Source organism: Anopheles gambiae, chromosome 2 (assembly GCF_943734735.2).
Source record: "Anopheles gambiae chromosome 2, idAnoGambNW_F1_1, whole genome shotgun sequence".
NCBI classification, from domain to species: domain Eukaryota; kingdom Metazoa; phylum Arthropoda; class Insecta; order Diptera; family Culicidae; genus Anopheles; species Anopheles gambiae.
This window is the reverse complement of record NC_064601.1, coordinates 10496689-10518236: the sequence shown is the minus strand read 5'-3', so window position 1 is coordinate 10518236 and position 21548 is coordinate 10496689. Positions and strand designations below refer to the sequence as shown.

General features: G+C 48.5%; 2 protein-coding genes across 4 annotated transcripts in view; one reads left to right on the top strand and one right to left on the bottom strand.

Moving 5' to 3' along the window:
- Positions 1–1239, top strand: part of LOC1281307 (relaxin receptor 2) — a 29821-nt gene extending 28582 nt beyond the window's left edge. Inside the window, exons 21-22 of the mRNA XM_061645277.1 lie at positions 118–172; positions 288–1239. Coding sequence (XP_061501261.1) covers positions 118–172; positions 288–329 — 97 coding nt within the window. The 3' untranslated portion in view covers positions 330–1239. The remainder of the gene's footprint in view (positions 1–117; positions 173–287) is intronic.
- A 405-nt stretch (positions 1240–1644) lies between these two features.
- LOC1281308 (uncharacterized) overlaps positions 1645–21548 on the bottom strand; it is a 108479-nt gene continuing 88575 nt past the window's right edge. For 2 of the 3 annotated variants that reach the window (XM_061645278.1, XM_061645279.1), the window contains exons 4-5: positions 10630–11262; positions 1645–5733 (exon numbers count right to left, since the gene is read on the bottom strand). In XM_061645278.1, coding sequence (XP_061501262.1) covers positions 4271–5733; positions 10630–10912 — 1746 coding nt within the window. In that variant the 5' untranslated portion in view covers positions 10913–11262 and the 3' untranslated portion in view covers positions 1645–4270. Of the gene's footprint in view, positions 5734–10629; positions 11263–16468; positions 17591–21548 lie in introns of those variants that run through there. The other variant, XM_321253.5, reaches the window with a different exon arrangement.

Below are 21548 nucleotides of genomic sequence, written 5' to 3'. Positions count from 1 at the left end.
ATTTCGTAGAATTCCGTCCAGCCCCTAGCTACACGATACCCGCTTCGATTAATACATTTAATATGTTTGTCCTTTCCTTTTGGCACACTCCCCGATGAACCGGTTCGCTCCTTCCAGGAACTCGATGGCACAGTTTTCGCACAACGGAAGCAAACGTATGATGAATCGAAGGGTAAGTAGCGTTCCTTACAGTTTCGCTATAACAAAAAAGAACCCATTAAGATTAAAGTGATTTGTTTTGCTCCCTCATTGTTTCATACACACACTCACACACCACCACCAAACAGGAACGCATGTCATCCAACACGAAGGTGTACGAGTTTAAATAGCAGTTGTCGAACGGGGGTGCACCAGACCGGCGCAGTATCCGCAGCGTTCGGCACCGGCCCTCCGACGCGTCCGATACCTCCGACCATCGGAACCATCGGCACTGCTTCCTGCCCAACAGTGTGCACCACCCATCGAAGCAGGGCCATCCGGGGTCAGCGGCGGGCTGCGGGACCGGTATGCTGCGTGTGCCTTCCTCGTTGCCCTCCTCCCCCTCGACGATCATCACCAACATCGAGCAGGATCGGGCGGAACGCGACATACCGATGGAGATGGCCGCACTGGTTGTGTTTGATGGGCAGCATGGACCGCAACACCAGAACCGGTTTGTGTGTGCCGGACCGCCCGCTGGCTACGAGCGCCCGCAGCAGGGACAGGGAGGATCCGGCAGCTGTGGCCACCGGAAGCATCGATCGGCCACCGCGGTGCTGATGCTGATGGAACGTTGCTCGAACTCGAGCACGGAAACGTTTGACTTTTGAGCCGCGGGGGAGGGGGCGAAGTGAAGCCTAGAAATGACTGTGATAAAAGAAACTAGCCGCTTTGGTTTGGTGGATGGTTGAAACTGAGCGGGAGGGAGGAGGAGGAGGAGCGGTGAAAAACAACCCAACAAGGAGAAGCTTATTTGCCTACCGAAACACGTCGTTACGTCGATCATTCGGGTCGAATGCTGTTTCCATATTTTCTCAAACCGCTTCCAAGGAGCTTACATTTTAACGATAGATGGCGCTAAACAAAGGTCGCGGATAGAATTGCACTTCCGCAACACTTTGTACGTGCTGAACGTTTTACAGATGAAATGAACTACAACAAAATGAGCATAGTTGAATAGAAAGAAAAGTTAATTTTATAAAAAAAAGTTTAACTGTTGTGTACACCAAAGTGTAAAGTAAAGCTCGAAGTGGAACTCGATGTGATCGAGCATGAAATGCTCGTGTGTTTTGATTGTTTTTTTTTTTTAATTGACTAAACATACATAAACATGTAATGGTAAAGAAGGTTCAGGATCGAAATGTTGCTACACCGTTAGAACCATAAGTAAAATACGTTTCGGACAGTTCTTTGTTCGATTTAGTGTACTCTTTACGCTAGCGCTCTCTGGCGGAAACGAGTGGAACGAACAGGTGTTGTTAATACTAAAACAAGTTCAAGGGCAAAGTTTGTTAGTTTGTTTGATTTCTTTTCGGAAAAGAGGTGATATCTTTCTCATAATCATGCAACACAAAAACACACTTAACAAACGGGTTAAGTTTTCGACACATTTCTTCGTTTCATAATTTATTCCGTTCTATGCCCGGCCCATCTGTTCCCCCCGCGTCTTCTTCTTCTTCTTCTTCTATTGATTCAGATCACTCACAATACACTTGGTGGATTTGCCGGCCACTCAACTCCGGTGATGATTCGGTCCCAATTGCCTAGATTACTGTTTACGTTAGCTTTTACAAGTAAATGACTGCTTTCGCGCCTAAGGATATGCTTCACAAACGTACCTCACACCCCGGGTATACCCCGCTACCATCATACTCCTGTCCCGGAGACTTCCGTGCGAGGAACTTTTAGACCCGCAACGAACTCCAGTCCGAACCGTAGGGCAGTTTCTGCTGCTCTGTCTCTGTCTCTTCTCTTCCCAACGCGTTGTCACACTATATATGTCGCATTCGATGCGCCCTTCAACCGTGTGTTTAGTAACACCTTCCACTAACAATAAGCCACCCATTACTGGCGCCAATCGGGAGGTCTACCGGTGTGCGCCCGGGCGGTACCACTCCGCAAACAATGCTTAACAATCTTCTCTAGGTAGGAAATCTTTTTAAAGTTCGCATTATTCCTTTGCCGCATTTCCCCCTATCCCTCTTTCCAACTATGCACAGCTCATGGTGGGGGAAATCATAAAAGAAAACAAAGGAAAGGACTGGTAAGGACTGACTGACTGACTGGCTGGTAACGGAAGCGACGAGATTCACGTTACGCCGCATTTACTGCCCATTTAGTGATGTCAGATCGGGATCGGTGTGTGGGCGACTAACGGCTTAATCCTTGATCTTCTATTACACATGCAAACGACACCACCACCACGACAGTAGTAAATGAGACAGCTACACGTACTTAAACGAAAGAAATAAACAGCTAAGTTGGAGGAATGTACATTCCCACATTCACATAATAAATAACAAACTCCATCTACAGCGTCCATCAGCGTCGTGCCTTGAACGTGATTCGTTTTTTTTTTTAAATACGTAACTGTCTTTTTTTCTTTTTCATGTGCCTTCTCCTTTTCTTGCTGTTTTATCGGAAATCATTGCCACTTTCCTGGTTTAACAATTATTTAACAGCACGCTAAATCAGAATGAACTGCCCCGTATTGGGAGCCTAATGTGCTGCAGATTGCATACAACCAGGGGGATATTTGCCCGTTCCTTGATTTCGCACCCATTTCACCGCGTGCCGATTAACCTCTCGAATTCAGTCTTTCATATGTACAAAGGTATTCGATCAGAGCCATTAGTGTGCTGCTTTGTTTTTCAATAGCATCAATAGTAGTACCTAATTAACAAAATTCCTAGCTAATATGTGCGTGCGTAACATTGTCACATTTTGCGCCTCGAATCCACTATTGGGCGGTTTTTTTTTCACCCCATTTTTACCGTATTACCTAGTATGCAGTTTTTTTTTATACAACAATCTCAACGGTTCGGTAGCGCTTATTCACACCCCAATAAACCCGGAAAACAGCACCGACACCGTACACACCGTGTATTACTCTAGCCGGCGTGGTGTAGTAGACAGCAGCCGGTATCCCCAACATTGCCTTTCATCCCGTTTCGGGTGATCGGGACCACGCTGAACCACGTGCCCCTGCGTCCCTGTACCTTGTTCTTGCTTACTTACTTACTTCGTATGTGTATATTTATTTATGTGTAGCCTTTATAAATAGAACAACGAGGCAAAAGGAGTTAACGAAGCGCGAGCGAAAGTGCGCTCCTGTGTGTGTATGCTTTAACGTGCACCGCGCTCTAGTGCGGGTGAGTGAATCGATTCAGTGAACTGGGTGATGCTGTGGAAGGGTTTTACTGCCGCCTGCCCAAATCGTATCACCGGCAATGGGCGCGTTTAACGAAGCTACTGGGTAGAGCAAAGCAGGCTTCGACGGTGCCATAGTACGGGTAAGAAGGAAATCTCCTTGTCACAACTAGCACCAGCCTACTGTGAATAATCTGGGTTTGTTTTTTTAAGCGAGCCGCATCGAAATGAAGTAGGAGAGACCCTCCCTCTGGTGGTGAGGAACCTGGAATGAGACTCCAGTCCGTTTGCTAACTCGTAGTCCTCTGGTACTGTGCTACACTCATCCATACTGATATTACTTTGTACAGTTCGCAACCACGCAATACTCATCCATACAAGCTCTTTCATTCCCCCGGACGATCGAACAGACGATGACAGTGTGACTATCACAAACCTACTTAGCTACGTGATCACACAGGTTATACACACACACACACGAGAACGCTCACAACAAACATACACTCATACAGTCCGAGCCAGGCAGGTTTAGCGGGAAGGCCTCATAGGTTCAACCCGTTTCGAACAGTCTCTGGCTACTGTTTTGTTTCTGAACAGGTTCGAACTGTCAGAACACGCCCCGACGATTCTTCTGGAGCACTTACAATAGTTACTATCCCTCTCACTACGAACCCACCGTTCCCTCGAATGGAGTATTCACTTTATACAATTGCGCCTGCTTCTCCGCACGAACTCGATCTCGTTCCTACCTAACCTAAAAGCCTTACGTTCGTACTGGTAGTAGTCGAAGTAGTAGTAGTAGTAATTGTAATAGTAGTGACACTAGGAAAGTACTAGTAACAGTGGTGTGTATGCGCCACAAAACCGCTCACAGTTCGCGCTGCTACTAGAGACTGAACAGACTGCGGACCCGTGCCAACAGTCACCGCTTGTAGAGCGAGTCCTTGCCACCGCGCAACAGCGACCCACCTCCGCCACCGCCCCCCGCCGTGGACGGCTTGAAGAACCCGAGCACATCGAGCGTGCGGCGCGTGCGCTGTATCAGCTCGTCCTTGTACTTCCAGATCGTGGTATCCCGGACCTGGTTCTCCTTGAACTCCTCGCAGCTCTTCTTGAGCGTACGCACACAGTCGGCCCGGTAGTGCTGCAGCTGGGCGTCATCCGTCGACACCGGGTAGGAGTGGCAGGTGCCGCCGAGACAGGCGATCGGGAAGTGATTGTGCAGCGTCAGCACGCGCTCCGGATTGTGGAAACACTTGACGTACTGGTTCGGCTTGGTGTAGTTCTTGGCGCGCGTCACGTGCTGCAGCATGTGCATGTAGCGCGGCGTATCCTTCGCCCAGTCGTGCTCGTGCTGGTCGCCCCGGTCGAAGAAGTACACGTTCCGCACGTTGTAGCTCGGGTAGGTGTCGTTCTTCAGCTTCATGCCCTTCGCGACGACCCGCTCCATCAGGTCGTGCCAGGTGCGATCCTCCGGCCGGCGGGGCATGATCACCTCGTCAATGTCGAGCAGCGCGATAAAGTTGTACTTGTACATGTTCTTGTACAGACAGTCGTTGTACGGGATCAGCTCGTTCTGCCGCTTGTGGGTCGTTTTCTTCGACAGAAACAGATGCTGGAAGCCGGGCACGTTGGGCTGCCCGCCCGGCAGCGTCAGCGGCGTGACGTGCACCCGGTCCTGCTCCTCGTAGTACCGCAGCACCTTGGAAATGTTGGGATGCACCTGCAGCTCGTAGAAGAACACCTTGTCCGCACCGAGCATGCCGAGCAGCTCGATCCACTCGACCAACCGCACGGACAGATCGTCGTACAGAAAGTCCAGCCCTTTGACGCACACGGCAAAGCCGCGCTTCTCGTCGTCCAGCGGCCGATTGTACAGCACGCGCAGATTGTTGGTCGCCGTGTCGCACTGCTTCTCCACCAGCGAAACCGACGCCGGCACCAGCCCGCGGAACGGTTTCGGGATCTGGCAGGCGATCAGGTACGGCTGGTAGATGCCCTGCTTGTAGTTGCCCCACTTGTTGAACCAGATGTACTTGTACTCGAACGTTTTCACGATGAACGGTTCCTTCTGGCCGTCGAACCACAGCTGGCAGAACGTTTTGACCCGCGGCTCGATCCGGTCGATCATGCCGAGGATGCGGACCGCCGGCCCGATGCGCGACCGCTTCCGGATGTCGTAGTACGCACCGAACAACTGGAACGTGCCGTTCGTGCTGCGCAGCGTCTGCCAGTAGATGTTGTTGAACTCGAGCTCGAAGATGGACGGGTAGCGGGCACAGGATGCCTTCTTCTGCACCACGTTCTTGTGCTTGCTCCAGTACGCGATCGGCAGGGAGGGTAGCCGTGATTCCACGTCCCGCACCAGCTGCTCATCATCGATCACTGTTGGTAACGGTAGGAGAGTGAGAAAGAGAGAGAGAGACGGAGAAGTCAAGAAAAGCAAATTAATTTTACCATCAAACGATATGAATATTAATTGCCTTTTGCGCGGAAAGACGACATACGCAAGAACATGGATTAAGCGCAACATATGCAACATTGTAAAGATTGGAGTGCCGTCACGTACGCGACACTGTCCGTAGCCCGCGATGCGTGACGTCAAGTTGAAAGGAGAATGTGAGGAATTTGAGCAATGTGATGTGATTGCCAAGAAACGGCATTGAGCTACTCGTTCATGTTTGGGGATTGAAAATATATTCAGTTGCACCTTCAACTTCCTTCCTTTACAAACAAACAATGCACGTAATCCTTACTTTAATTGTACTTTACAACTCAAATGATTAAGTGTGTGTACATACATAGTTCGTGCTGATGCAAGCAAATAAAACTTTGCAAATAAACGCCTCCGTCTAGGCCGCACGCACGGAAAGCAAACTCAAACGCCGTGACCATGACCAAACGTGACCATCTACGTATTACGCGATAAGCCGGTCCGTACGCCGTAGGATGGCACGGGGAAGCGGCGTATTTGTGAACTATTTTCCGCCTCGGTTGGAAGTTTAGGTTTAAATTTAGGGAGAGGTCATGAAACGCATGTAAAGAATTTGAGTGCAATTCTGTTATATTCTCACCGGTGTTATCAGTGATCGGCAAGAAAAAGTATAGCTTAATTCGCGTAATAAACGTTCGTGTTCGTAACAGCTTCTTGAAACATGAGCTACGTTGAAAATGCAACAATTCATACAAGGAAAGTTGCTTTCAAACAATGAGAATGCTTTCACCTGTTCAACAAGAGAATGGTTCTGGGTTTCTCTTCCAACAAAATAAGAAATGCGCATAAAATACGCTTATCAAGTATTTCCTTTCATTTCTACCAAAATGAACAGTTAGCTAAATTAAATAAATGTCACAATGTACATTTAATTTAAAATAAACGTTCCCTTTTAATAACACCCACGTCAACATAGCGTGCTTGATACGGTGAAACAGCAAGCAAAGTATACGACGACGCTAAAAAGTTGATCGCTAAGGACCTAATTGAGCTTGTCAAGCCGCATCAGAACGTACGAAAACGTAGTTCGCTCGAATGTGCCGAGTCACCTGGGCAGCAGCCAATTCTGAACTGCGTGTAAATGATACGCCGCGGAACGCCGTGCACTTTGCGCGAAAGCAACAAACCTTGCAAAAGCACACGACCGGATAACGATGCTTTTCGGACACTGGAATTATCATTTTTCATTGTACCGTTAGCCGTTCTGGTGTATGTGTGTGTGTGTGTTGTCCCTTTCGAAGATCATATGGCGCATCCGATACGGTCAACCGTTCTACTTCTGCTGCCGCTAGCCCATCCCCAACCGACCAACACGTTTGAGGAAACGCAAAACAACCGTCGCCGGCTAATTAGCCATTCGCTTCACCGTCGCTGAACGCTGACCGACATGGAACAGATTATAAAGAGCAAATCGAAGAACGGGACTTTTTATTTACCAAAGACGCTTGGAATTGGCCAACGAGATCTAGATGCAGATCGCTCTGTTCCTTCTTCAAAAAACTGCGTCGGTCAAGGTATGGTTTCTGCGTATGAATATCTGCAAGAGTTGTGTGTGTGTGAGTGTGTGTCTGTGATTTGAATGAATGTGGAACGTGTTGAATTTCAGCTACGTGTTGTAGGTGTTCAAGTATCCACAAAGGCACGACGACCCCGACCGCGATCTCTAGCCTCAATTCCGTCCGTATGCAACACACTTTGCCGTCCTCTTTACACAGGTCAGCAGCGGCAGCAGAAGCACGTCCGTCTCAACGTACGGGAATCGGGAATCGAAAACGAAATCGAAGACCCGGGACTCTGCCTCGCCTAATAGCAGCTAGGCGCCGAACATTCCCATGCCCAAGGGCATCCAGGGGGCCGAACGCCTTCAGAATGCCATCAGAATCGATAGCAAGGGGGTGGAGACTCACGGTCCTCGGCAGTCAAAGTACAGTTACTTGATCTAAATCCCAAACCCATTCCGAGCCTGGCTTCTTCTCGTGGCCGCGGGCCGCCCGGGGCCAGCGTGCGATCGCCCGTTGCCTTTGCCTCCGACAGAGGCAAACCGGGCAATAAATCAATAGACGAAACGCACACGACGAAAGCACTCACATGCGCGGCCAGCTCACCGATGACGATGACGATGACGGTGATGGACCCGGGTGGACAAAAATAGGCGAAAATCGGGAACGAATCGTATCGTTTGATGGACCATGGGTACACGATCACTATCCTCTAGCCTGATCGCTTCGGCCTCAAAAGATGATGGCCTCTATTCAAAGGTTCCAGGGCTCCAGGGGGTCGAAGCCGGGGGGAAAAGTTAGGAACGCATTCCACTGGTAGTGGAGTCCAATGCTTTGGCATCGATGTGCCGAATGTCACAGTTTGGTATGTAGCCGGCCAACGTGGGAGAGATCGGTTCGGTAGTTTATCTTCGTATTTTGAGTTCCCCAATCCCCGAGTTGCCGATTAGTTTCCTGATGTTTTGTGTGGTCTTTCGCTTCAGAAACTACTCTGCCACAGGTGTACGCAAGACATCTTACGAGCAAAGATCAATATGTAGGTTCTTCGCTGCAGTGGTTGAGGTCAAGCCATCGTGTCCACCCGTTGGTTTCGCATCATTTTTAACCAAAAGCGTTCCATGTAAGGTAGTATTTATGTTCTTTTTGTTTTGTTTTTGTTTATGCAAATTGTGTATGCAAATTTCCTGCGAGTATTCATTGCCTTACTTCCCATTCAAGGGATATATTAAAAGAAGCTTATAAATCTTGTATTTATGGAAAACAAGGTACACCTGACCAAACAAAAATCAGGAGATGGCGGTTGTCCCCATTGCAGAAATAGGTCAAGCCATCAATATCTCAAGACATCCAGGAGACGTACAGGAAATGTTTTAAACATGTTCTTGTGTGATCATAATAAAAAAAAGAAAATATAGAGAAATTCTTCCAACTGCAATCATGCCTCAGCTCAAACTGGTCTTCTTTTCCATCGATTCTCCAACGTAGACTGTAAATAGGCTTCGTCAGTGTCATTAAACATTTACGATCGATCGGTTGTTAAACTTTTCAAGCTTAAGTACGCTCAGATATTGCTCGGATGGATCCATCGGAGTGGGGAGTTTAGGTTTTACTCCGGGGGATTTCCAAACACGAACGAACGTCCTGTTGCTGGTACTTGCTAGAAGACATAAGTTTTCGGTGATTGGAAGAAGCGTGTGTATGTAAATAATGTTTTTGTCGGCATAGTTTACGACTGTTGTCGAGATGTTGTTCCGCTGGGTCCGTTTGCCCGAAAACTCCAAAACGGCTGGGTGACATCTTCGATAATCGGTGGCTTAGGTGGCGCAGAGAGGACGGCTACACCATGTTGCTGTGTTGTGGGTACACAGCGACAACCGCGTCGCGAGACGAAGTAGGCGTTAAATTGCTCCGAGATGACAGACGCAATAAATTTCGATGCTCAAAGGCAGACGCGGAGATAGAGATGAGAGCAACACGTACCCCCCACACGAGGGGATCGGGATTTGTTTTCACACCAGCAAACAAAACTGCTACAATCACAGCGCGTGTGAGAGTACGGCTACGTTCTTTTCTTTATGGCAGAGGCTCAAGTTCCAATACAGTTCCAAAAGTGGCAGAAAGTTTACCAACGCTTTGGGATCGAACGATTCGATTTAAATCCCTTTTTTTATTTATTGTTTGCTAAGCGCTTGAAATCTGTACAACCACACCTCCGGTAAGGAAAACGGTAAGATGGGACACTTCTTCTGCCGTCTCTTTTTCGCGACGCTTCCCAGAACTGCTGGAGAAATAACACACTGGATTGAAGTCACGGGAAGTTGATGTTTACCGAGGGTAAACAAACTTTGCAGCGAATTCAATGGTTAGGCTTTTTAAGAACGGAAACCACACCACCATCCCACCGTCAACCAGATCGAGTGGATAAATGTGCCAATGTGCGGTGAGGTTCTTTGAACTTGCAACTCTTCTGCGAACGTTTACAGCGTCGTGTGATAGCATCAATAAGGAAACAGATGTGTGATCAGTTGATCAATTAACACACGACAGACGTTACGATTCGCTGGTTTGAAGTAGCGCGAGCTAAGCGAGTGGATAGAGCATGTGTGTGATCAAAGTTGATTTTTGCTGGAAATTCCTGGTGCAGTGTTCTCGGAGCAAAAACTGAAGCACCATAACGCAACGCAAGAAGTTATTAGCCTCGCAGTTAATCGTTTTCCCAGATTTGCCATTCAAGCAAGTGTACTCCACACTCCTCCAGTGGAGGAGCCAACACTGTTCTGCAGATGGTTTAAACTCTCAATTATTAACACAACAAAACTCAGAATAGCTGATTGGTCTAAGAGCTCCCCGGCAAGCAAACTTTAAAGGCAGTAAAAAAAGCCCCAGCCAGACCATTTGCATACCGACGATCACGAATCAAACATCCGGGCACAACATCCCCCGGGAGTGGAGGGAAGAAGAAGCGCTACACTTGCCACAGGAAGCTCTGCTGTACTGTAGAAGACTACTCCAGCACATCAAGAGGTTGAGGGGTTCTTGACGAGTGCTAGCTACCGTCTTCTGATTCGTCTCACTCTTCGTCACCGTGTGGACAGTTCGGCCGGGCCGTGCAGCGCCATAATGGGCCGGACAGGTTTCGCATTTTATTACCTCGCCCGATGTGGCTAAAGAATGCTAATCATGCATGCAATTCCACGATGCGACGGAGATTGGATAGGGGAAAGAGAGAGATAGGCAGAGAGAAAGAGGGAGAGACAAACACAGGGTGTAGAAGCAGCAGCGACTTACCAGCACGATTATCGACGAGCACCTCGTCCACGCCGGCCATTGCGCCCGCGAGCCCGGCCGGCGACAGGTAGCGGTCGGTGGTGGTCGAGGTGGCCTCATTTCCGGTCCATCGGTTGTCCTTGTTCAGCAGCAGCCGGCCGTTGATGGGCGACTGCTGGAACTGGTGCGGCATCACCGGGTCGCCGTTCAGCTTGAAGAAGCCCAGCACCAGAAACGACCAGATGCCGAGGCCGAAGATGAACTTGAACACGACCCGCGTCTTGGGTGACATTCGGTGCGACATGCTGGTGCCTGCTTGCGTGCCTGTATGGCTGACCGGTGTATATAAGTGTGTGTGTGATTATCACACAATTAGAGGGGGGGAGGGAGGCTTGAACGCCAAATTGATACACCTAATCGGCAAAAGGGGGAAATGCTGCTGCTGCACTGCAGCGAATTCCGCGGCGTATGTGCGTGTGCGGCCTTATGGTTGTGGTTGAAGCAATCCTTCAGACGTGAGGCTGCGGTCGTTGCTGCTGCTGTTTCTCGAACGAAGCATCGGAAGGCGGCAGCTGGCTCATCGCACCGGCTCGGTTGTTGGCGGGTTGATGCTCTTCGCTAGCAGCAACATCGACGACAAATAGCGGCAGAATTCTGCAACGAGAAATGAACACAGCACGTTAATAGGCAATCTCTAGCGGCATTGTTTGGCGACGAATAGCCATATCGGCCCGTTGGCCCGTTGTCGGCGGACATAATTAGACACTAAAATGCAACGTGTTTGCGACGCTACGCGTTTCGCGGGGTGGGCTGTAGCATTTGGCTTCCGTTTATGTGACGGGCACGTAAATGAAACCGATTGATGGACAGGTGAAGGTAGTTGCTGGCCACTAAAACGCAACCCATTCCCGCGGCCCGCTGCCTGTACACGTCGTCCACGCCAAAGCCACGGTATCTTACCATTTGGCGGGTGCGCTTCACATTTGGCGTTGACGTTTCTGGGCAGAAGGTCTGGGACAGAAGGTCCGCCTTCTAAGGCGAATTTGATGCCAGTCACCTTTACGGTAAATTCCACCTTATCGCCCGCCAAACACCTGTCCTTTCATGGAGAGTGCATCTCGTGCCGAGCCCAAGGCCGGCTTAGATGACATGTGCTGCTGACAACAGCGCTTCAAGGATCGGGGTTGAAACGACGGTCCACCGCCGAAACCGCCTACTTTGATTGCAATCATTCCGTAACCGCGCGGCTACACGAGGTGAAATATACAGCGAAATGAACTATTTGACAGGCGAAATATCTGACGGATAAAGCATCACAGCAACCAGCTGATGTGCAATGTAAACAAATAACGTGCACAAAATCGTAATTAAATCCATTAAATAACTTCAATATCGAGTACTTCGTCAATTTTCAGTCAACAGTTCATAATTTCTTCTAATTAGGGAATGTTCTACTTATGAATATATTATTTTTAATAGAATTTCGAAAGCGGATGTTGTGTCTCCCCCAACCCTTTAGCTGTACCTGTCAGATATTTCACCTGTCAAATAGTTCATTTCGCTGTATATTTCACCTCATGTAGCCGCGCGGTAAGCCATTTGCATAACGCAAACGTCCATGTGAAGGGCAGAATAAGTGCGTTGCATCACACCGGTGCCGGTGGCCACATGTCGCCCGGACGGTTATCGCTCGTAACGATGTCAATGTCAAGAACGGACCCGAACCATTTGTTTGACGTCGATCGGACGCGATTGATAGTAATTAGCCTTCGGGGGGGAGGATAGGTGGAATTGAAGGCGGAAGGGCAATACAATATTATCGTTGGCACGGCGTCAATCGGTGCATGCGTAATGAACCCCCTAAGGTGGTAATGGAAAAACGTGTCCGGCTGTACACGCGGTACGTGCTTTGCAGTCCCCAAATTGTCCGAATCGGACAAGTTCAGGGTAACGATTGATTTACGGAACAGGTGAGTTAGTGCGTAACGCTGGAAACGCATTGAACATCGAATGCCATACGGTTTCACCTCGCCCGGAGGTCACTCTGGGGGACGGTCTGGGGAAGCTTCTTGGGACATATTTCTTAGCACTTACAGGGACCCATTGATCGGTGTAAAGTCTGAACGATACCGTGCAACGATAAGCCTACTTACTTATGATTAATTGCACGCTGATTGTTAACAAATTGATTGCAGTTAATGCCAGCTTACAAATTAAAATAAATCAATGGCTTATAGGGGACCTTAAATTGCACGGCACTAATACATCCGATTTTGAAGGATTACGCTCCTTTGCGACCGGTATAAATGTGTCCAAATAATAACTGTGTGCTTGCTTCCCTTGGCACTTCACTCGAAAGTGAAAGTGGAACCAGGCAGGTGATAAATGATACCCGTGTCCAGTCCAGTCCAGTGTGTCCGTATGCAAAACTGTCGATTACCTCACACATTTCGGGGGAATCGAGACGAGCTTGAAAGCTACCGGCGCGCTTCGATACCAATAAAAATTGCTCAACTGGTTGCTGGAGCGCGGGCTCGGACTTCCTCCAAATAGGGAAATGAAGACGGCCTTGCACGGCCCAGCTTTGAGCCGTGCTCAGGTTTTAATCTCCTTTACTAGTATACCCACACAGTGGGAATCCTTTTGGACCTTCCCACCTCCTTGCACACCCAATCTGATCCTCGATATTTCGTAATCACAGCATCTCGCCAATCGGTGCCGTTTGTAGTGCATCGGAATTACATAAATATTAGCATTGGCCTTCGGTAGGAGCTCGCCCGTCCAGAAGGAAAGTGGCTGAAACTTTTCCTCTTCCGTTTGTGTTTGTGTGTGTGTGTGTGTGTGTGTGTGTGTGTGTGTGTGTGTGTGTGTGTGTGTGTGTGTGTGTGTGTGTGTGTGTGTGTGTGTGTGTGTGTGTGTGTGTGTGCAAGTATCATTACCGATTTATTTCTTTTTGTATGTTTTCCCTCTGGCAATGTGCAATTGCAACTATGTACAAACCATTGGATTGGATGCAAATGAAACATGTAAGTTAAAGGGGGGGGGGGGGGGAAGAAGTTACAAGCTTGCCCGTCCCATATGCAAGCAGCACACGACGTCGACGAAAAACGACAAACTGTAACACTGCTGCACCGGCAGAGCAAAGCATCCTACTCCCTCTGTACACGGCCATCTCGCTCTTCTGCTTTACCTATCAAACCGGGTTTTGGCCATGGAAAGCGTTGCATCCATATCTCGTTTCACTGACATAACCGACGGGGCGGACCGAGGTGGCCCGAGACCGAATGTAAGCCGATACACAGATACACACACAGACACAGGCACATGTGTATGACGCGCTCGTGGGGCAGTACAAATTTTAAAAGCAAACAGACAGCACAACCCGCCCAAAGAAGAGGAAGCATAATTCGAGTCGAGCGAAAGAAAACCCCCCCTCCTGCTCGCCTGGCTGCATTCGTTCGGGTTGCATCTGGATCCGTTTGCAGTTGCGGCACTGAGGAGGATGGCACGGGAGGATGCATTGGCTACAGCTTCCCCCTGTCCGCCCTGTCCACGTTCCAATGCCGTTCGGCCTCGCTGAAGGTACGGTACGGGGTTTACAATTTCCTTGGAACTCGTGCTCGCGTTGTGGATTTTGCGAACGAAAACACACACACACATTTCCTTTCCCTTCTGATAGCAGCAGCGCAAAGGGCAGTGGATGGTTGAGAATGGCAAACATTTGCACGGATTCTTTTGCGATACCGTGCTCAAGGTTGCTTAAAACTTTTGCTAATTAATTCCATTTAAGTAAATGTTCTTTTTGGTTGTAGAAATTATTCTAAAATCGCTTAAAAGAAGCTTCACACAGTCTTTTTTGTAGAAACAAATTCACTAAGTAATAAAATAGTGACGCATTTGGATTAAATAGTTGCACAATTTGAACTAAAATGTTGCAAACCGTGCACCGTGAACTTCTTCTTAGTCACAGCGTGCTCTACAAACATGCGTCACATCGGTCCGGTTGATGCGCGTGCGGGGCATGTTTGAATTCAAATTTCACTCTGCCCGTTGTTTATTTATTTGTTTATGGCAAACCCACCCGAAAAGCATGGCACTGGCGGAAGGGGTAAAGACCAGTACGGAATGGTGGAGAAGTCACACCCCCCCCTTCTTGTCTGCCTTTTTGGTTTTGCTTTGCCGGTGTCGGCGGGGCTTTCTCGTCCGGATGTGTTTACAGCCAATTATTAATTCGTAAAAGTAGGCGAAAAAGTTGTCCGATCGGCACAAGATCTGGCACGTCTTCACACACACACACACATGCTGGTGTACATCCATACAACGCTGGAGCGATGGAGCTAGTTTCGCGCGTAGTCCAGCCGCTGGTTTACACAGGTGGAAGATCGGCTCGGACGATCCACCCACGGCCCCTTGTGCACGGCCCCAAGTTCGCTGTGAAGGAGGCCACTTTTCGGTGGTACCAGCGCGAGCGCAAAATGATGTTTTGAGGGCACACGGTCGGTGCTTTACCGGCTGAACAAATCAGTATTGTTGTCGGTTGTGTGTAAAAAATCTTTAATCGGAACAGTCCCGTATGTTCAGCTGTTTTTTGTGTTTGTGCCATATTTATCACTCGCAATTCAATTTCATTCACGTGATAATTATAGCATCACCATTCGTGAGGAGGGGGTAGAGGAGGAATTATTTATACCCGCACGCTGAAGGGTTTTGACGAATTTTATTCCCCTCCACCCGCCACTCTGAGGAAGCATATTAATGATTCATGCAAATGGGAAGATGTGTTGGCGTGTATGTGTGTGTGTGCTGATTTATCATACAGTGTGATTTGCATTAAAGAGTGATCTTCACTGTTTAATGGAAACATGCCTGCCTCTTTGTGCGGCTTGTTGAAACAATTATAATGAATCATTGATTGTTACTGAGAGGAAGAGAGAGAATCTGAGAGAGTCATTGTGAAAGAAAAAGAGATTGAAACGGAACTGAACCGAGAGACAGCAAAGAGCAACTTTTAAATGAAACATCCTTCCCGGAAGGATAACGCCTGGTCCCGGTCGGACTATCGGATTACCAACGCCCCGGAAACGTAGATAGTTTGGAATAGAGTAGCCTAAGCTGATAATTATATTACAGGGATGAACAGTTCTTCCGCCCGGTCGGCACAACAATTTTGTTGTGAAACTGATTTAATCGTTTAAATGGTTTCCGAAATACAAAACCGTTTCAACGTTGTTAACCCTTGACCGTGTTTCCCCAAACAAATGGCTGGCCAATGGCTGTGCGGTGGTTCATTTGGTACAATCTTTTTGCATTCCACTGCATTCCAAGGGTGCGTTTTTTCGACCATGGACGAGCTGTAACGTGTAATCGATCCTGCCCGCTGTTAATCAGCCGCAGTGACCTTTCGCTATCAGCTCTCCACTTGTACGATTAGGTTGAACACTCTTCGCTTGGTGGCGGGCACAAAAACACCACAACAATTCAATCAACCCGCCGAACAACGGAACCACCATACATCATCGGCCTGTTGAGTAGACATTGCAGCAACAAAGCGCTCCTAACAAACGGCTGTTGTGGACTCATAAACCGGGGTTTGGTGATCCCTTTTTTCATTCCATCTTTCGCTCCATGATCATTTCTTGCCTCACCGCCACATCCCACTATTGTCCTTGAGATCCTTTCCTTTTGTCCATTTCTATTGGTGCATGTGTGTGTGTGTGTGTTACGAAACAATTGGGTTGATGTGAGGGAAACCTTACGAAGGGTAGTAGAAAGGATGATGGGCTATCGATTACGCCTCGGGGGCCACAAAAGCCAAACTGACGGCAAAGCTTGCTTTTCTACCTAGCAACATGAGACGTACCTACAGGTTCACTGCTGACATGGGATAGACGTATCCTTTACGGCTTGGCTCGACCTTCGGCAGGCCGCTCTCACGAAACACGATGCGTGTGCGTGTGTATGTGTTTGGAATTTTTCTTTTAAAAAAATCCTAAAATTCTTCTTTCCAACACTTGGCCCGTCACTCTTATCGCATCATTCACACGGAGCATTCAAAATGGTGCAAAAAATCATTAGCAGCAAAAAAACAAAAACAAACACAAACACGTAGATGGCAATGCAAACACACGGACACTTGCACACTCCGATGCTTAGCTTGCATGGCCCATGGGCAGACGATCAGAACGATCTTCCTTCACCGTACAGAAACACACACACACAACCGCCGCTGGATGCTGCAATTTTCCACTCATCGCTCGACTTTGCTTTGAGAATTTCGCGTTTCTATGCTGCTCGCGGCCACACTTGAGACGCAGGCAAAGGTGAAGAAAATCTTACGATGCTTAAGATCATTCCCTTTGCCGTCTCTTCCCTTCACACAGACCCAGCACTCGCGCTAATTCTTCGTTGCTTCGTTTCGCTACACACAAACACGCGCACGCACAGACACACACACACGGCTGCGAGCAAATCACTTCAACGGCTCTTCTTTTAGCAGCAAAGATGAACGTTATCAATGGTTGATTTGCTGTGCATGCAGCTTCTTCACTCCTCTTCACCGCTTCCCGCTTCGTAAGTAAGAGCACATTTTCGCAAGAAACTCTTCCACTTATCCACTGAGCTTATCTTGTGTTGCTGCTCTTGCTTTATTCTAACAAATCAAATCTCACGTGCTCCCGGTGAGATTGGCGCATCGTTTAGAGCTAGCTGAAATCGTGTTTTGGTACTCGCTTATTCTTCTTTCCTATCTCGCTTTTTGTTGCTTACACCGTCGGGCGCGCACAGAAAACGCGACGTTCACAAATCCGTACCCTGCGTCAACCGCACGAACAGAACCTACCGACAGACGGCACACAACTGCCACGGCAAGGGAATCGACGATCTCTCGAACACGCTCGGGACAACGCACTGCTGCGCGGCGCGTGTATACGCTGCAGCACAAGGGACCTCCACATAGACACACTGCGAGAGGCATTCGAGAGGGAGAAATCACGCATCGTGCGAGAGAAGCGCGAGATAACGGGCAACGGAGATCACACGGTCTTCGTCTTTGACCTCCTCCCCGTTACAGCGTTATGACGTCGACGATGACGTTCGAAACCCCCGCACCTATAAGCGCTGCGCAGTGCGGTGCGAGAGTGGCTTAAAGTTTCTCGCTCTCTTCGGTTGGTCCGCTCCTGCAGCCAGTCCCCGGAAGAAAACCGGCTTAGCCTGCCCGCGGTCTCGGCTTTGATTTTGGGCTTCGCTCACGGACAGCACCCCGCGGGGATGCGTTTAGTCGAACCGATCGAACGATCGACGCGATCGTGCGTGCGACCTCTGCAGTGCGTTCGGACACAAAAAGGAAACGCGGAGCCCAGAGACGACCTCTCGGACGCGTCAGGTGCAAAGCGTGTGGAGTGGATTGTGTATGCTGTGTCTTTCGTGCCAGGGTCGTGCGAGCAGCAGCAAATACGCAACCGTGATGAGTACTCTGGTTCATCACCTTGGCGATGTTTACAGGGTTGACCTACGCTATGCGTTACAAATCGATCAAGAACTAATCGGTTTTTGTAGGCTTCAACGGTTTTGATGCAGTTTGAAGCTTGTGTTTTGTTTTATTTCGGTCCAATAGTCACGAGTCATACGTCTAGACGCAGTGCCGTAGTTGCACTTGAAAACGCTTCACAATCACAACACCTTATCGGCATTATTTTGTCCAGCGGTACGAAATTAGCCTCTGCGCATAGCGCACCCGTGCGCATGGAAACCGTTGATAAACGCGTATCGGACCTGAATCTAGATAAGCAAGTTTTGCATTCCTATCTTCACAGTCTTGATGTCGCATGGTTACCACACCTCTAGTTCCACAAATGTATCTCACTGAGCAGCAAATGACTAACATCACGCCAACCAACTGACTCAACCAACACGTAATGACACAGATCCATGGATGCCGGGAATGTCCAGCAAACGCTCGTCGTCAGTGGGCCGTTAGCATCAGCGTATCTTTCGTTCGTTTCCCCGTTTAAGCCGCAGATTTTTGTGTGGCTTCGTTTCCATTTCAGTGTCATCGAAGGGGCGTTAAATATTAGGCAAATAAAACCACGATGTCGCATCGGCCAGCGATAGTTACACACAAGGGTGGAAAAAACATGTTGCTGAAGTTGAATGTGTGTGTGTGTGTGTGTATTAGTTGGTGAGTTGTTCGATTCGAAAGCGCGACAGCTTTCGGTTGAATAATCGAACTTCAGCGATCGGTCCCGAGACGGGGGAGGCGCTTGTTTATGCGTTATGTAACGGCCGATAAACGCGTCACCACTCCAACGCCCCACACATCCCGGGTGAGGATGATATCGGTTGTAATTGGGATCTGGTTGGAACGGTTCAGACAAGGCGGGCGAAGGACGGGAGTGATCGGAGCGAAAGATAATCGGATGCAAATTATTCCATTTCTTTGCAAGTTTGGCTTTCTATCGCCTTGCGGGAAGGCGTCGCATGGCAGCCAAACGAATACCGATCATTCCGAAAATTGTTTTGATAAGAAATAAAAAAAAAGAAGGAAAATAAAAGAAAGCAATCAAACACAAAAGAACCGATAAAGGCGAGCTCAATGCACCTCGATGCCAAAAGTCAAAATGTGCAACACAGTGCTAATGAGAGCGCAATTTAAACGCTCACAGGCAACACAGCCTGTCGGTTGCAGTTTCAAAATGCGTTCCTGACTCTTATGCTCCGGTCAACAGCCAGAATGCGGCCCAGTCCGATGTATCATCTTTCGGCATCTGTTTCAAGATGACTTTTCTTTACGGGAAGTTTTACAAGAAACCGGTCAGCACATCTCGTTCTCACAAACACACACACACACGCATACACTGCCGTAAATTCCGAAAGAGAAGCGAACCCACAATAGGGATATTTTCAACATCAAATCACATTACTCTATACCCTGTTGATACAAACTTTTCTTTGTGAGTCTTTCTCATCGCTTCCCTTCTTTTCTTTTTCTTTCCACCATTCGGTGTATGTGTGTGTATGTGTGAGTTTGAGGCCTTTTTACTGTGTTGTGCCATCGTTTGGACCATGCGGTGACCACCGCAGGAGGTGCCTATCCCAAGAACACCACGCTGACATGACTGGGTGCTTTGGGCTGCCCCGGGGATGTAGTTTTTGCTGTACCCGTGTGCCGTGCCGTGTTCTCGGCCAACTGAGGCCCATTATTCTTACTCACTTCCCGGCCATCATCTCCGTTTACATCATCAATCATAGGAACGATCAGGTCTGTGGTGAGCGTTGGGCTCTTCTCCACTCTGCACTACCTATGATCGTGACTCATTACTCCCAGCGTTCGAACAGCTCGCCCTACTCGAGGTGGGCACGCGAAAGGGCAAAAAAAGGGCTACCCAATCCACGAGTGCGACTAAACTTGACCCAACCGGTGAAGGTTAAGCAGATTCTCGTACCATTATTCACAGTACGGTGTAGAACACAGCCAAGTGGCAGGAGGTTAGCGGAAAAGCAGAGAACGAGCCCCGATGCGGGCCGCAATGTTACGGGCTTAAAATGTACATGATATCATTCGGTAAAGATAAGATTTGCTTAATCGCTCTTCATCTTGCTTATGTTTTCGTTTATTAGGCGCTCTTCAAAACCTCGCTGCAAGAGCAACCACAACAACAAAGCGAATGAGCTGTTTGTTTTCCTTCGCTGAAGACGCAAGACAAACAAGCCTTCTCATTGCGTATTCGTGCTTCTTTCAAAACATTCAGCATGATGAGTGGACTCTTTTTCATTGCCGTTTGTTGTTGCGGAACTCCCAATCCTCCAAAATAAAGCCTTATACACAGTCGGTGTAGCAACCAGTGGCCTGGGATAGTGATTTAGACAGTGTTATGATGGGAGAGGGATGGTTTTAGCACCTGTCAGAGTTGAGTGACAGTACGGTTGCTGATAACGATTCAAGAATAACAAGCCGTTTAGTAGTCAACATCATGTTCCTCTTCGTGCCGTGGAGAAAAATTAATCAGTATGGAACGAATACTTCAGAAAGGAACAAAAACAAGTGGATCTGTCCACAATTTGGCACATTTCAAACATTCCACTTTCAGTCTTCCCCACATCCATTAAGTGTGTGTGTGTGTGTGTGTGGTCGTCCTCATTAGATAAAACACAAGAGTCACCAGGGTATGCAAATGATCATCTTCCATGCAATTAGAGAGGAAATGATTACTTCACTCCAACAGAATGCTCATTCCACCGCTGTGCTGGAAGAATTTCAAAAGGTCGTGACAGGATTAAATTAAAAATTATAAACTTCAGCTCACCTGACAGTCGGGACCTAGCTTTGCCCTTGCGACCGGTAGATATGAAACCCTCTTTCGGGTATGGTTCCTTTGTAGCGTCCTGCTGCACGTGTTCAACCGCCAAGAGGATTGTATACCTCTTACGTGGATTGCATATCGCGCGGGACTTGGCGCGGGAGCGCATCCAGTGTGCCTCATTATATCCGTATCTCCGTCTCCGTACGGAGACTCGGAGCCACTCTCATCAGGCGTAACGATGAGTGCTCAAGTGTGGCTGTGGGAATAAAATACGGCACCCTCAAGCAAGCCCCGTGATTATCACACTTGACGCTTTGTGAACAAGTGGCAGCTGCCTCGTGCAAACGGAGGGCAAGAGGCCACCGGGGAGAAAGAAATTCTTTCACTTTTCTTCGCCACGTTGTGTACACACACACTTCGTCAGTGCTGCTACCTTGGTGGTACATTTTATCGTTCTTCTCGCCGGTGGAGGGTTGCGAAATTGCGAGAGGATCCGGTGTGATTTGCAGATAACTCTCCTGTTGCATTGCAACTGTCTGACGCGGCGGATAAGACGACGCATTCATAATGATACAGAATTACAGTTGGTGGCTTGTTGTGGCCCAGTGATGGCATTAACTTGATGCGCCTTTTGCACAAGCG